At 43.6% G+C, this 16,115-nt stretch overlaps 1 protein-coding gene across 1 annotated transcript; it reads left to right on the top strand.

The window, feature by feature from the left end:
• The first annotated feature begins 2,645 nt into the window (after positions 1-2,645).
• On the top strand, positions 2,646-12,268 carry LOC311594021 (cystatin-8-like). The gene is made up of 4 exons (XM_084775453.1): positions 2,646-2,758; positions 4,807-5,137; positions 10,541-10,654; positions 11,868-12,268. The coding sequence occupies exons 2-4, from the start codon at positions 4,904-4,906 to the stop codon at positions 11,949-11,951; spliced, it is 432 nt and encodes a 143-aa protein (XP_084631579.1). The 5' UTR covers positions 2,646-2,758; positions 4,807-4,903; the 3' UTR covers positions 11,952-12,268.
• The last annotated feature ends 3,847 nt before the right edge of the window (positions 12,269-16,115 follow it).

The raw sequence follows: 16,115 nt of genomic DNA, 5'->3' as shown, positions 1-16,115 counted from the left end.
AATCGTGAGCCCCCAACTTAAATGATTTCTTTAATAAGTTGCCTTGATCATGTTTTTTTTTTTTTTGTCACAACAATAGAAAAGTAATCAAGATATACATGAAGTAGGGGAAGGGGCAGAAAATGGAGAGTTGTAAGTCAAAGATACAGACTAGTTCTGCACTAAGAACATAAGTCAAAGATACAAAGCAGATCAGTAGGATGAACTTAATCAGTGATCAGTGGTTTTGTGCCAAACGTGAACACCGAAGTAGTGTTGTGCGCAGGGTTTTTGCTGAATCTCTAGAATCTAGACTATAATCTAGACTATAATCTAGACTCTGGATTATACTTGCTCTTGCCACAGGACAGAAATAGGCAATTGGTGTGCAGGAGAGATGATTGCCAGGCTTCCAGTGTTGGATGCAAGGCTCTATTAAATTCCCTTCAAGATAAAATTTTTGCTTTGTGACTAGAGTTGCTACCATTGAGGCAAATATCAATAACGTGGATCATTTAAGAGTTTTAATGTATTTTGTCAGTTTGCATGCCAAAATGATTGTACCGGGTTACAATCTCAAAATTATTTTGAGAATATATTTGATAATCTTATATGCTATTTAAATGTGAATGAAATCAAAGAGTTATTTTTAAGTCATGAATAGTTTAGTAACTGTCACAAAAGCTAGAAGCTATAATACAAGTGGTAGATACATTGTCCACATAAACTTGGTTTTTTTTTTTTTGCTTTTTGAGACAGGGTTTCTCTGTGTAGCCTTGGATATCCTGGACTCGCTTTGTAGATCAAACTGGCCTCAAATTCAAAGCAATCTGCCTGCCTCTGCCTCCCACAGTGCTGGGATTTTAGGAGTGTGCCACTGTGGCTGGCTTCCACATAAAATTTTTAAGTTTTTGGGGGGATGTGGCTATTGAAAGGCTGCCTATGCCTCACATCAACTAATCAGCACCAAGTGGACTCAGGAGATTAGTAATAATAGTTATGATGATAATGATATAAGATGGCAGGAAGTTGGCAGGGAGATATATTGATGGGCTGCTTGGGAGTTGAAAGGAGGTAGTGGAGGTGGATACTAGCAAAACACACTGTTTGCATGATGAACTATTTGAAAAATAAAATAAATATTTTTTTAAGTGTAGAGTTCAAATGGAAAATATTAAAAAATAATATGTGAATAAATTCATAAGATGGAAAGCATGCTGGACAGCAGATTTACTCTGTATGTTTTAAGCCAAACATTAATTGTTCTATTAATTCCTCTATGATTCTTGACGTTGATTTATAAAGAACAAAGACTGCACTCAGAGGATGGCTTAAACGAATGAGACGACAGCAGTAGAGGATGTACTGTGGGAAGCACGCCTATCTCTGGGAATAATATCTATGACACGTCACAAATAAAGTCGAGAAGACTGAGAAAGTATAATGAGGCTGAAGGGCCTGTCCCAACCCGATGTCTCCCTGCTCAGACTGTGATCTGAAATGCAGACTCTTAGGCCTCACCGTGTGCATTCGAACATGCTCTGCAGGACTTTGGGCTCACGTTAACACCCTCAAGATTAAGTGCACTCCACCAGTTCTCAAAATGGGCAGCACATTGGCACCACTCAAGGGATATAAAAGCTGTAGTTAGTTTTTGGACTGTGCTTCCAGGTCCTCTAATTTTATTGGCAAAGTGTGGCCTAGGATATCAAGATTAGCCCATTTCTAATTTAAAAAATAGATTTATTAATTTTATTATTTTATGTCATTGAGTGGTTTTTGTTTTGTTTTGTTTTGTTTTTGTCTGCATGTGTGTCTCTGCACCACATGTCTGCCTGGTGCCTGAGAAGGTCAGTAGGGGGTGTCAGATCCCCTGGGGTTAATGTTATAGACAGTTCTGAGCCACCATGTGGGTGCTGGGAACTGAAACTCCTTCTTCAAGAAGAGCAGCAAGTGTTCATTAGTTCTGAGAGCTCTCCAGCCCCATATGTGCTTTTTATATGGAGTAAAATTAGAAAAATAAACCCATCAATACATCCTTAGTGATTAGAGGTTTGGAAATGAGTAAATTCGCATTTCACTGCAGCTTTTGTACACAATTCCCCTTTGCACATGGAGGCAGAAGAAGCACTCACTACGGTACTGTTGGCCCCAGCAGAGAATGGGACGCCACCAAGCAACCCAGCGGCAGAGCATCTAATGAGCCTGGTGGGTTCTGTCTCCAGTGTTTTACACCTGCCTATACTGCACGGTCAAAATACTGTCAATCTTGGCAGCCTAGGGTGAATACTCACTTTACTGTCCCTCCTGAAATTTACCAGGCATAAATTTGGGAGCGCCACAGAAAAGCAGGATGTACAAGAACACACATGTGCAGCCTGCCTCCTCTCTCTCAGGCTCAGCTCTGGTGGAACAGTAGAGGGAGAAGCAGTTGGCCTAAGAACAGGAGCCCAGGGCCCAGGTGTTTGGTAGACTGAGGTAGGCACAAGTGGGCACATGAATTCCCTAAGTGGGAAGTGCTTGCCTGCTGCTGCCTCCAGCCCTCTGAGCTGCTTGGACCCAAAGGCTAGAGGCCAGCAGATAAAGGGTGCAGTGTGGCAGGGTCACATGTGCTATATTGCATCACAAAGCATAACCTTTCTGTAGGGCCTGGGCCTTGAGGTCAGGACCCAAGGAGCTGCCTGGCCAGGGCATTGGTGTGAGCTGAGAGTGCTGGAGACCCATAAGAACCACAAGCTGCAGTGGCCAGAGCAAAAAAGGAGCCCAGCCGGACAAGCAGGTAGGGCAGTCACAGAAGGGTAGGGCAGGACGATAGCACATTGGGGCATACCAGCTTTTACAGCTAGCTCTAGTGTACAGGCTACAGTAGGTGGTGGCAGGCATGGGCCATGTGAAAACACATCAGGGTCTCCCTGGAGGGATATTTCTCTAGATGGATGGATTGTACCAGTAATGGAGGCAAGAGACAAAATCCAGTGGCAGGGCCTCTTTAATTGGGGGTACTATTGATAGGTTTCCTTAGGCAAGGGGGGAGAGGTGGTTCTCAAGGGTGTCCCAGAGAGCTATATCTTGAATCCAGCTCTGCTGATACTGAGGAGGTGGGTTCTTGTAAGATTCTTGAACTGCTTGTTTCATTAGAATCAAAGGGAGTCGGTTTTTTGTGCCTTAATAAGATACATAAATGAAACTGAAAGCTGGAGGCGCTGCTGAGGAGGCTGATCTTGTGCTATGTGCTTGATATAAAAAACAGTTTCCAAAGACTCTTCCAGGACCGTAATCTCATACAAAGGCCGTTCAAGCTTTCACAGAAGACACCCCCTCAAGGCCAGCTGCCTACCATTGTGCATTTGACCTTGGACTGATGATGCCCTCTTCATTATTGATTCTTGCTGCTATGACTTCATTTCAAAAGTCTTATATAATCTTTCTCATTTTGCCTTTTAATATTTCTTGTCTCAGCCTCATTGAATATGATCACTGTTTCTTAAGGAGCACATTTTCTGATGGGTGTAAGATGGAATCTCAGAGTTGTTTTGATTTGCATTTCCCTGATGACTAAGGAGGTTGAGCATTTCTTTAAGTGTTTCTCAGCCATTTGATATCCCTCTGTTGAGAATTCTCTGTTTAGTTCAAAGCCTCATTTCTCAATTGGGTTATTTGGTTTGGTGGTGTTTAATTTCTTGAGTTCTTTATATATTTTGGATATTAGACCTTTGTCAGATGTAGGATTGGTGAAGATCTTTTCCCAGTCTGTAGGCTGTTGCTGATCATGGAAACAGCCTAAGTGTCCCTCAGTAGAAGAATGGATAAAAAAACCTGTGGTACAAATACACTATGGAATACTACTCAGCTATTAAAAACAAGGAATCCCTGAAATTTGTGGACAAATGGATTGAGCTAGAAATGATCATAATGAGTGAGTTAAGCCAGAAGCAGAAAGACTCAAATGGTATATACTCACTTATATCTGCATACTAGCCCAAGGGGCATGTCCCACGAAAGCCTTCACTTACCAGGAAACTGAGACAGAGGGGAGGACATCCCATTGAGACTCTGGATGAGAGAAGCATGGGAGAATAGCAAAGTAGAAGGATCCAGAGGGTTCTAGAAACCTACAAGTAGAACATTATGATAGGCAGATTTGGGCCCAGGGGTCCCGCTCAAACTAAGGCACCAGCCAAGGACAATATAGGCGGTAAACTTTAAACTCCTACCCAGATCTAGCCAATGGTCAGAGTGGGATATTACTTTCTCACATACTCTGGTGCTTCACATTTGACCATGTCCCCTGGAGGGGGAGACCTGGTGGCACTCAGAGGAAGGACAGTAGGATACCGAGAAGAGACTTGATACCCTATGAGCATATACAGGGGGAGGTAATCCCCCACAGGAACAGTCATAGGGGAGGGGAATAAGGGGAAAATGAGAGGGAGGGAAGAATGGGAGGATACAAGGGATGGGATAACCACTGGGATGTAACAAGAATAAATTAATAAAAAAAAAAGGAGCACATTTTCTCATTGCAAGACTGTTGATCCCCAGTAAACACAATATATATTTTTTGCATATGTATGGTGGTGGTGGTGATGATGATGATGGTGGTGATGATGGTGGTGTGTGTTTGTGTTTGTGTGCATTGCGCATGTGTGCACCACACATGTTATAGCATCCATGTGGAAGTTAGTGGACAACTTGCAGGAATTGGTTCTCTTTTTCCAACACGTGGCTTGTCAGGTTCATCAACAAGTGCCTTAACCCTCTGACCCATCCCCTTGACCCTATGCGCAATCAGTCCTCAGAGAGCTCTTTTTCCTCTGTGTTATTTAGTTTGACAGGCCTACAGCGGCAGCAGTGGCTGCTCCACTGCAACTCAAGCCCCAAGGAGCCGTGGAGGACATATCTTGTGCCTTTTGAGTGAGAAACCATGACAAAGCCCTTGTGGCTCTCCATCCTCCTCCTCCTCCTCATTCCAGTTGCCCTGGTAGTTGATGTAGATCAATCCAAGAATGAAGTGAAGATGTTGAGGTACTTTGACTCCATCAATACTTCGAATGCCAACGTGAGGCAGTGTGTGTGGTTTGCCATGAAAGAATACAACAGGGAAAGCAAGGACAAGTATGTCTTCCTCGTGGACAAGACACTGCATGCCAAGCTTCAGGTAAGAAAACTCTATTCATGTAGCATGTTTACATATGGTGGCACAGGTGGAAGCCAGGATGAGAGAGCAGACAAGTCAGTCCTAAATGTGTAGGACAACACAGTCCTAAATGTGTGACGTATTATGTACCTATACACCATGAGAAAAACAACATACACACATGGCATTTCCTGCACATGCTGGGCTCAGGTTCTAAATAGTTTGCATATATTAACTTAGTAACTCTGTGCTGCAAATCAAATGCTCTTGTGCTCCTTGTGCACCAAGAATATTTTGTAATAATGCTGCCGCAGACGATATTTGAAGCTAGCAACAGAGCATGGAACGTGGGGCTATCCAGTGGGACCTGGAACTGTCTATTGTATAAGGTACTGAAGTGTCATGTCCTATTTTCTTTATTTTTAATTTTAAGTTTATTTTTAAATTATGTTCGTGCATGTGTGTTTTGGGGATCATTGTGTGCAGGTGCCTATGGAGGTCAGAGGAGGGCATTGGATTCCCTGAATCTGGAGTTAAGACAGTTGTAAGCCCATATGTGTTCTGGGAGCTGAAGTCAGGTCCTCTGAAGGAGTGGAATGTGCTTTTAGCTGCTGAGGCCTGGGCCCTAGTGTTTTAATCCAGTGTGCATTCAGTAGCAGAGAAGGAATTCTGATTTTTTCCTAACGGAGTGTCTCTTTTTATGAAGCCATGCACTGCCCAGCTCTAGGGAGCACTGTCACATGAAATCCCATTGGCACAGTGCTCCCTGGAGTTTTCAGCACAGTGCTTATCGCTCTGTTGAGCAAGCAGTCCCTCCAGTGGTGCCGTTCAGGAATTAAAAACAGCTGCTTCGTTTGGTGGTATGACTGAAGTGAAGAGGTTTTCAACAGCTAAGTCACTGTTGTCAGAACTTACACCTCCCCAAACCTCAGGCAAGCATGTTCTTAACCTTGTGTTTCAAGGGCATGATGCTGATGATGTAGCATCCTTTACCGACTGGCATATTCCACTGTCCCTCTTTTACAGCCTCTGCGCCACTTTCTTTGGTGCCCAGTTATTGCATGCATCTATTAGCAGTATCTCGTAAGCCACTTTTGTTGAAACTCCTGTACGGAGGGTGGTGAAATGGTCAACATTCATCACAGACCTTAGGGAGCCAGAGTCTGGCTGAAACAGAAGCCTCCCAGCCAGGAATTACAGCTCTGTCTTGTCTGTGTTGTCAGAAGTCCCCTTAGGCAATGTTTTTCACCTGTGGAATGTATAAGGGACCAAATCTAATAAAATGCAAGTCTCTGAGTGGAGTGCAGGTCTCAGTAGGTGTTCAACTCTTCCAGGTAGTGTCAGTAAGAGTGCTGGTGAGAACTGTCACTTTCAGGAGGGACCTTGAAGATAAGGCTTGAAGACAGAGCAGGAGTTGCTGGTGTGGGGCAGCTGTTGGGAGATAGGGTCTCCCCAGAAGGCAGGTGGTGTATTTTGGAGGCCATCCAGGAGGCACTGGAAAGATAGAGAACAAAGGACAAGGGACAGTAAAAGGTGTCCAACGGTGAGTTAATGAGAGTGATAGACTTGGTCTACCTTAGGAAGACACACACACACACACACACACACACACACACACACACACACACACACACACACACACACAGAGTGCAGTGCATTCAGAGCTGAGCAGCATGTGGGTGGTTGGGTTATTTATCTACCAGCTCCCTTCTGTCCATGGCTGAGAGCTACTCCAGGAAGTCTCAGGCAATAATCACAGGAGCTGGCATGGTGTTTGGGAACAATACTGATAGCATCTGCCGCAAGAGGACGGCAGGAAGGAACAGAGACTCCAGGGTGGGAAAGTGCAGCCAGGCATTCTATGGTCCCTCTGTGAGCTTTCTGGCATGCACTATGCTACGTTTGGCTTTAAAGGAGGGCTAGGTTTTTAATTTATTGTAGGAACACACCAATATTTAGGTTAGGAAGCACTTAGGATTCCTGTGATCGAATTTGAGATTCCACATTTTTATTTTTACTTTTTATTTATTAATTTTTGTTCTTTGTTAATATTATTGCGGTTGTTATTGCATTGGTGGTTGAACCAAGCATCTTCATGATGCCGTCTGCCATTGTGCTATGATACAAGCTCCCAAGTCTGAATTTTAAATAGCATCCTGATTATTTTTAGAAAGAGGCTGTAAGGATGCAGTCAGGATGTCCATATGGCAGCATGGTCTAGCCTCTTGGCTTAGGTTCTCATTTCTCTGTGGCCAGCAAGAAGAAGGGTCTCATCTTTGCAGGCTGGATTAGCATAGATGACAGATGGGTGAGCCTGGTAGGCATGTGATGTGAGCCCTGGGGCTGAGAGTCTCCCTTTAGAAACCTGGCTCAGCTGCTAGATACATACTCAAACTCCCCGTGCCTTTTTTTTAAAATTTATTTACTCATTATGTATACTGTTCTGCCTCCATGTACACCTGCACACCAGAAGAGGGCTCCAGATCTCATTATAGATGGTTGTGAGCTACCATGTGGTTGCTGGGAATTGAACTCAGGACCTTTGGAAGAGCAGTCAGTGCTCTTAACCTCTGAGCCATCTCTCCAGCCCCCCTGTGCCTTTTATATACTTGACAACAGAAAGGAAGTGACAGCCTTACTCTGGAGGACTAAGGATTCACTGAGTTCTTCCTCCTCTGTAGAAACTGTAAAACCAGAGCCTAGAAGAGCAAGCACTATGAGAGCCTGAAAAAATAATTATGTTACTTTTTCTGTTTATCGTTTTACACTTCATATGTGTTTGTTTTTTATGTATATAATGTACCTTGATTGTATCCTCCATTATCATTTTTAGTTTCTTTTCTGATATTCATCCTATCTCCATATCTTTGTGTGTGTGTGTGTGTGTGTGTGTGTGTGTGTGTGTGTGTGTGTGTGTCCCATTGCACAAATATGGGTGGGGTGAAGCAAGGACAATTTACCAGAGGCTACGCCCCTGAAGAACATGATTTCTTTCTCCCAGTAGCCGTTAACTGTCCATAGCTCTCCAGGAAGGGGTGGGGCCTTCCAAGCTCCTCCTCTTCATGATGGAATGTGGACTGGCCTATCTTGTGTTGATTTTGTGTGGGTATCTGTGTCACATCCTGGAGACAAAACTTCACAGACACTCCACCCTATCCTGTGGCTCTCTCGTTCTTTTTGTGCTTTCTTTTACTGTGTTCCCTAATCTTTTTCAGGGGTAATGTAGATATTCCATTTAGGGTTCAGCAATGAAGAATTATTTATTCTTAGCACGTTGACCAGTATGGATCTCTGTATTAACTTTTAGTCACTTTAAATAGTGTCTCTGACCCAGGCTGTGAGCTGTGCTAATGTATGGGCATAAAATAAACAATTAGAAGGTGTGCTTGTGCCTTGACCGTAGCCTGTGGCATAAGGTCTTGTGTGGAGTTTTCTACTTGTGGCATCGTGTGGCTGCTGTAAAAGTTTCATATTTTGGAGTATTTATGATTTCAGATTTTGGGATGAAGATTGCATGAACAGGATTCCATAGTATGCTCAGCTTTCTCTAAGTCCATCACTAACTCCCAAACCCAAACAGTGTGCAGCTCTGCTGGTGATGATGTCCTGTGACCAGCTCTTCCCCCTCTAACACCGGCTAGAGTCATTTTTTGCTAATCTTTAGAGCACAACAAAACTCAAGTTCAACCTTACTGAGGTCTGTGGAAAGAGCCGATAAAAAGCCAGATATCTGTTCTAGTCCTTTAAAACCAACACAGAGGTTTTCATGGATGTCAGAAGAAGCCTTTGGTGAACTGAAGCAATAATGAGTGAGCACATGTCGATTTCTTTCTTTCTTTCTTTCTTTCTTTCTTCCTTTCTTCCTTTATTTCTTTCTTTCTTTTTTTTTTTTTTTTTTTTTGGCCCACTGCCTCTCCACCCTAAGGACCCTGTGCTGAGCTGAAGTGAGGGATTTGGTCTGGGAGCTTCTAAACATGGGAAATTGCCAGAAATCTGAAGGGGCATCTGGGAAAGGGACATAGGCCCAGTATGCTGAGGAGCTATCCTCATCAGGCTCAGAGGGAGCTTATGGCTTTGGGATCCATCCTTCCCTTTTTGCCTTGACCTGCACTGGGACTTGAGGTTATTAACCTTCATAGTGCTGTGACACTTTAATACAGTTTCTCATGTTTTGGTTGTGGTGACCCCCAACCATAAAATTATTTTGCTGCTACTTCATAACTGTAATTTTACTAATTTTTTTTTATGGTCTTAGGCAACCCCTGTTAAAGGTCCTGACACATAGGTTGAGAACTGCTGCTGTATACTCTGCAACAAGAGTAGCCATTAAAAGGACTTGCTTTCAGGAGTTTTTTTTTTACCAGCCTTACCCATCAATTGGCCCATATAATTGGTCTGAGTAGCAACAGAATTTAGCATGGCACTGTTCTTTCTCAAATCTTGTGTCTGTGGAGAGAGAAAAGCAGAGAGATGTGTGTGTGTGTGTGTGTGTGTGTGTGTGTGTGTGTCTGTGAGAGAGAGAGAGAGAGAGAGAGAGAGAGAGAGAGAGAGAGAGAAGGAGAGAGAGAGAGAGACAGAGAGGAGAGAAGGATTTGTGTTTACTAAAGTATTTGAGAGTTAAACCAAAACATTCTTTAATAATTTATTTTTAATTTATATATTCCCTTTATATCCTGATTGTGGCTCTCTCCCTCCTTTCCTCCCAGTCCCTCCTTCCCACTTTCTTCTCCCACTCCACTTCTATTGCCCTCAGAAAAGGGGACACACCCCAACACACCCCAGCACATTGAGTTGCATGAGGACTGAGCTCCTCTTTGTCCACTGAGGCCAGGCAAGGCAGCCCTGTTACAGTGAAGTGATTGAAAGTAGGCAACAGAGTCCATGTCATAGGTAGCACCTGCTCAACTTACTAGGGGACTCACATGAAGATCAGACTGTTTATTGGTTACATATGTGTAGGGGGTTTAGGGTCAGTCTATGCTTGCTCTTTGGTAGGTGTTTCTATCTCTGTAAGTCCCTATGGGCTTATGTTAATTTACTCTATTGGTGGTCTTGCAGCATTCTTGTCTCTTCTAGGTTCTTCTATCCTTCCTTCCCATTCTTCCACAGGACTCCCTGAGCTCTGCCTATTGTGAGCCTCACAGTATCTGAATCGACCAGCTGCTGGGTGGGGCCTCTCAGGGAACTCTTAGAAGTTAGATTCCTGTCTATAAACCTAACAATGTATCAATGGTGTCAGGGGTTGGTTCTCTCCCATGGGATGCGTCTCAGGTTGGGCCAGGCATTGGTTGGTCATTCCCTCAGCCTGTACTCTTTCTTTATCTCTGCACATCTTGTAGACAGGGTAAATTTTTGTTCAAAGGTTTTGTAGGTGGATTAAACCAAAACATTTTTAATTCAAATTGCCTCATTGTTTCTTGACAGATCACAGACCGCATGGAATACCTCATTGACGTTCAGATCTCCCGCAGCAATTGCAAAAAACCTTTGAACAATACTGAAAACTGCTTCCCTCAAAAAAACTCCAAACTGGAAAAGGTGAGTGACAAATGAGCCACCCATGACAGACCTAAGTGACTTCAAGTCCTATCTAGAGTTATCAAGGCTTCCAGGTAGTTGGAAATCTTAGGGTGTCCAGACTCTCTAGGAGGTCTAGACTGCTCCCCGTGAAGAGTCCCAAAAGGTCCACCTTGGCACCCTCAGAGCAGAAGACGCAGGACACCATCAAGCCTCTCCTGTCCCAACTTTGGATGTCGGAGAAACTATTGACCTATGTTCACTGAAGTCTGTCCTAGCTTGGACTGAGACTAGCTTGCCCCACTGGTGAGGTGGATCATTTGTGCTGTGCAGGCATGATGGAAGTCTGTTGGTATACTCATCTAAACTTTTTAGCAAGGTACTGTTCATCTGCAGCAAGCCTATTCTATGTGCTGGAGATTTGGCAATATGTAGACCAGACAGGATCTCATCTTTTAAGCACAGACCATCTCAGACTTGGCTCACCTCGTAGGTGAGGAATCTACGGTATCCATTCTCCCATATCACATGTGTATCAGCTGAGAGCTCCTCAGAGCACCCTTGGCTTATAGCTTCTGGGGCTCAAGCATGGGTTTTGAAGGGGAGGTAGTAGCCCATGAAATGTCCAGTCTGGTTAGGAGGCTTTTTTGGCCTTAGCCTGCACCTCTTGATCTAAAAGTCCATTCCATAGTGAAGCTGAGGCTGGCGAAGGGCCTGGTTTTGTAGAGCTGTCTTCTCTCTTTTCTTTACACGGGTGGTTCTCCAACCTGAAAAAACACTAGAATCACACAGAGGCTCTGCTTGAAGATGGCTGCATCTCACTTGTAGGATTTTCATTCTAAGTTCCCAGAGGACATTTTAAGAGCCTCTGCTGTACATATGGAGCAGGACACTGCCAGTGCACCGAGCAGAGTGGGCCCTGCTGCGTTTGGCTGATGCTGTCTCTGCACAGTCAAGTTTAAGAAGGGCTATCACGTCCAGACAATAGTAGGCACTCGCTAGGACACATATGTCAGCCCCAAGCATGTCCTGATGTCATCTCACGTATCTGCTTTGTCACTTGCTGCTGTTTGGAAGATCATGATTTTAAGTTTGTATTTCCTGCTGGGCTCTTTGGAGTTTCAGAGCAGTTGGTGACCTGTCTTCTAGCATATTCTTAGGCTAACACCTAAGAGCAGGGCAGTTCTTTTCCTTTTGGTATGCTGCTGATGTTCATTGCTGTTGTCTTTTTCAGAGAGTGAACTGCAGCTTTCTGGTAGGAGCGCTTCCCTGGAACGGCGAGTTCACCCTGTTGGACAAAGACTGTAAAGAAGTGTGAGGGTGTCTCGCGGCATCCTCCCACTCCTGGGTCTCGCGGCATCCTCCCCACTCCTAGGTCTCGCGGCATCCTCCCCACTCCTGGGTCTCGCGGCATCTTCCCCACTCCTGCGTCTGCCTTTCTGTGATAAAAGAGCAACGCCAGGCCCAGGTCTCTTGCCCACTTGCTTTCCTCACGTGTGCCCCCTCCATGTGCTTTTTTACTTATCAGTTTCATAATATAGAGAAGTGGTAAAATACGGGCTCTGCTCCGGTGCCGTGGCGCCTCACCTGGAGCCAGCTTGAAGGTACACCAGAGTGGAGGCTGCTTTTGTTCTCTGTGGCCAGTGGAAGGAGAAATTTATTTTGGTTGGATATTAACTTTTTCTTAATATTAACTACTTATATAGATCTGAACCTGTTGAATATTTTTCTTCTTCTTCTTTTTTTTCCCTGTTGAGTATTTTTCAACAGATTTCTTCTAGCTGCTTCCCTGGACATGAGGCTCTTTCCTGGCTAAGGGTCCCAGGTGAGCTATCAGCATGTTAGCAGCAGCAGCAGCCCCGAGATTGGGGAGAGTGATATATGAATTGGGGACTTCTGCTTCTCCTGTCAATGTGAGAAATGGTCAGGAAGAGAAAGTGAGAGACAAACATGAAATACTGTCTGAATGCGTCTGTGCGCAAACACTCTTGTGTGTGCATGTGCGTGTGTGTGTGTGCGCGTGTGCGTGTGATGGAGGTTATGGCAGAGAGAGGGGATAGAAGAAAGGGGGAGATAAAGATGAAAGTGGATAAACATGGAAGATGGCAGGAAGTAATCATGTTGACGCTGGAGAAATGGCTCAGTGGTTAAGAGCACCTGCTGCCCTTTCAGAGAGCATAGGTTTGATTTCCAGAACCTATGCGGCAGCTCACAAAACCATCTGACTCCAGGCCTAGGGAATGCAGCACTTTCTTCTGGCTTCTGTGGGCACTAGACAGGCAATGCTGCACAGACATGTGCACACAGGCAAGAAAATAGCCAGCCTTGTTTCTGCCACAGACAATGCTGCCTAAAAATGGGCAAGCTTGGATGCAGGCAGAGTTGACAGCCAAACTCTGCCAAGACAGGGTAAGCAAGTCCTCAATAGTTCCTGCATCAAAAATGTCTGTCAGATATACTGGGCCAGAAGACTGAAGATGATGCTCCAACATTATAGAAAATTTTGGGTGACTGTTCAGGCAGTAAACTGTCTCTGTCATTTTTTTCATTTTGGAAGCTGCTAACCTGCACTTCCGGTTCACTCGGGTAATTAAGTTTTATTCCTTCTCAAGTCTCTGATGGGATTGAAGACCAGATAGTTTAGTTTTACAGTTAAACTTAGTAGTTTATAAGTTAAGATGTTTTTAGGTCTGGATAGATGTTTTAAGTTAATAGAGATGAGATATGATAGATATTATAGATATTGATTTTTACCCAGAATTTTAGACTCCACAAGATAGGAAAGAATGTTTACTTCAAGTTTGCCAAATACAAATAGCCAAATCACCATCACTGTACCATTTATATAATTCCTGATTGTCTCATTGTTCCTCCTGCTGTATGTATTTTATTTTATTTATATGTAATAATATAAATGTATGTGTTAAAAAAAGAAATAATAAAAAATGCATCTTCAAAAAATAGAGAGAGACACACACACATACACAGATAAATCTTTAAAAATCAAGTTTCTAATGAGTAATACAGAACTTAACAATGTTACTTTGCTTGATACAGCTGAACTGCAGATTTAAAATGGTTAGATGGTAAATATTGTGTCATGTATATCTACACTATTTTTAAAAATTAAATTTTTATTTCATTTCTGAATTTCTGGGGAATAAACCTAAAGCTTTGAATGACACATCTATTTCTTGTTTTTGAGGTTGAACTTAGATAATTAGGAATATGTAAATACACAGATATGTATATTGATGTAACATCAATTAATTTAAAAGCAGGTCATAAATTTAGTAAAGTTCAATGAGGGGAATGTGAGATGAAAGAGAAGGGGAAAATAATATGACTATCATAAAAAACAATAGAGATAATTAAAAAATTATTTGCACAATTAACAAATTTATATAGTGTATACTTTCAAATGCAAAGGGTCTGTGTACACATGGCATAAAACAAAATTAAAAAAAAAAAAAACCAGAGACGCCCAGTTTCTCTTTCTGGTAGGCTCAGCCCATTCTTGTGCTGTTTCCTTTCATAAACCAACATCCTACAGACAGTCGGAGGTCAGGTAGCACATTTTGCTGAGCCAAGTTGGAAGTTCAAAAAGAAACAGATTCAGCAGACTACAGGATGCAGCAACCTGAGGGGGAAAACATCCAGCCCGACAGTGGAATTTGCCAGGACAGGGTTCATCGGCTTATTTGTGAAACTGACCATGCCTCTATAAATAGCTCTACTGTGGGTGGCTGAAAACTTTCTCATCTTGGAAACTAGGGAACAAATGAGGGTATGAGAAGTTTGTGAAATAAAAGCATGTTTATTTTCTTTTGGTTTTCTTTCCTTTCCTCCTAAGATGTTTGTATTTTTCAGCTAAAATAATTTCAAAGCAAAGATTTTTTTCAGTAAAATATAACTAAATAAAAAGACCAAGTTAAATAAGATTGCTTACCTGTTTTATTCCATCTTACACCCGTCGGAATGCCTGCGATCAAAAACTCAAGTGACAGAACCTGCTGGCAAAGGTATGCAGCAAGGAGAACACTCTTCCACTGCTGGTGGGGGTGCAAACTTGTACAACCACTTTGGAAATTTGGCAGTTTCTCAGAAAATTGGGAGTAGTTCTACCTCAAGACCCAGCTATACCACTCCACCCAAGCGATATACCCAAAAGATTCTCCAACATACTATAAGGACATTTGCTCAACTATGTTCATAGCAGCTTTATTCATAGTAGGCAGAATCTAGAAATAACGGGGGTTATCGCTCAACTGAAGAATGGATAAAGAAACTGTGGTCCATTTACACAATAGATTACTGCTCAGCTATTAAAAACAAGGACATCATGACAGTGCCAGGCAAATGGATACAACTAGAAAAGATGATCCTCATTGACTTAGCACAGACTCTGAAAGACACGCTATGTACTTATAAGAGGTTGTTAGCCATAAAGTACAGGATAACCATGCTACAATCCACAGACTCCCAAAAAGCTAGGTAACAAGGAGAGCTAACAGGAGGATGCTCACTCAGAAGGAGAAATAAAATAGACAATGGAGATATGGCAAGGGAGGGAACTGGGTGAGATGGAGTGGGGGGCGGGGAATGTGGGTGGGATCAGGTGTGGGCAGAGGGAGGAGGGCTGGGAGGTAAAATGGAAATCAGTGGCTGGGGCATCTTTGGGACAAGCCTGGGACCAGGAGGCTCCTGGAAGTTTATGGGGTGACCCAAGCTGAGATTCTTAGTAGTGGAGGATATGAAGCCCGAAATCTCCACCTCCTGTAGCCAGGAGAGACTTTCAGTGGAGGGTTGGGGACACCAACCCACCCACAAAACCTTTGGCCCAAAATTTATCCTGAGAACAAAATGTTTAGGGATAGAGATGGAGCAGAGATTGAGGGATGACCAACTAATGACTGGCCCAACTTTAGGCCAAACCCATGGGAGATAGCCAATCCCTGACAGTATTAATGATACGCTGCTGTGCTTGAAGACAAAAACCTAGCATAATTGTCCTCTGAGAGGCTTCACCCAGCAGCTGATGGAAATGAATGCAGAGAACCACAGACAAATATTAGGTGGAGCTGTAGGAGTCTTTTAGAAAGGTGGGAGAAAGATTGAGGGAGCAGGAGGGGTCAAGTACACTACAAGAAGACCTACAGAACAAGCTAACCTGGGCACATGGGGGCTCACAGAGACTGAATCACCAACCAAAGAGCATGCATTGGCTGGACCTAGGCCCCCTGGACATACGTATAAGATGGGCAGCTTGATCTTCATGTGGGGCCCCTAACAACTGGAGAGGGAGCTGTCTCTGACTCTGTTGCCTGCCTTTGGATCCCTTTCCCATAGCTGCGCTGTCTTGTCTGGAGAGGATGAGCTTAGTCTGGGTGTGACTTGATGTGCCAGGGTGAGTTGGTACCCCCAGAGGCCTCCCTTCCTCTGAGGAGAGCAGGAGGGTGGGGGAAGGGAGGAAGGAGATTGC

This window comes from Acomys minous (genome assembly GCF_964271855.1).
Source record: "Acomys minous genome assembly, chromosome: 3".
NCBI lineage: Eukaryota > Metazoa > Chordata > Mammalia > Rodentia > Muridae > Acomys > Acomys minous.
Note: the sequence above shows the minus strand (reverse complement) of the source record. Positions and strands in the feature narration are given on the sequence as shown.

What these genes read in the sequence shown, in the direction of transcription:
- LOC311594021 (XM_084775453.1), top strand. Translation starts at nt 4,904, where the DNA reads ATGACAAAGCCCTTGTGGCTCTCCATCCTCCTCCTCCTCCTCATTCCA. An exon ending in CACTGCATGCCAAGCTTCAG is followed by an intron (nt 5,138 to 10,540) that starts GTAAGAAAACTC and finishes GTTTCTTGACAG; the next exon opens with ATCACAGACCGCATGGAATA. An exon ending in AAAACTCCAAACTGGAAAAG is followed by an intron (nt 10,655 to 11,867) that starts GTGAGTGACAAA and finishes TGTCTTTTTCAG; the next exon opens with AGAGTGAACTGCAGCTTTCT.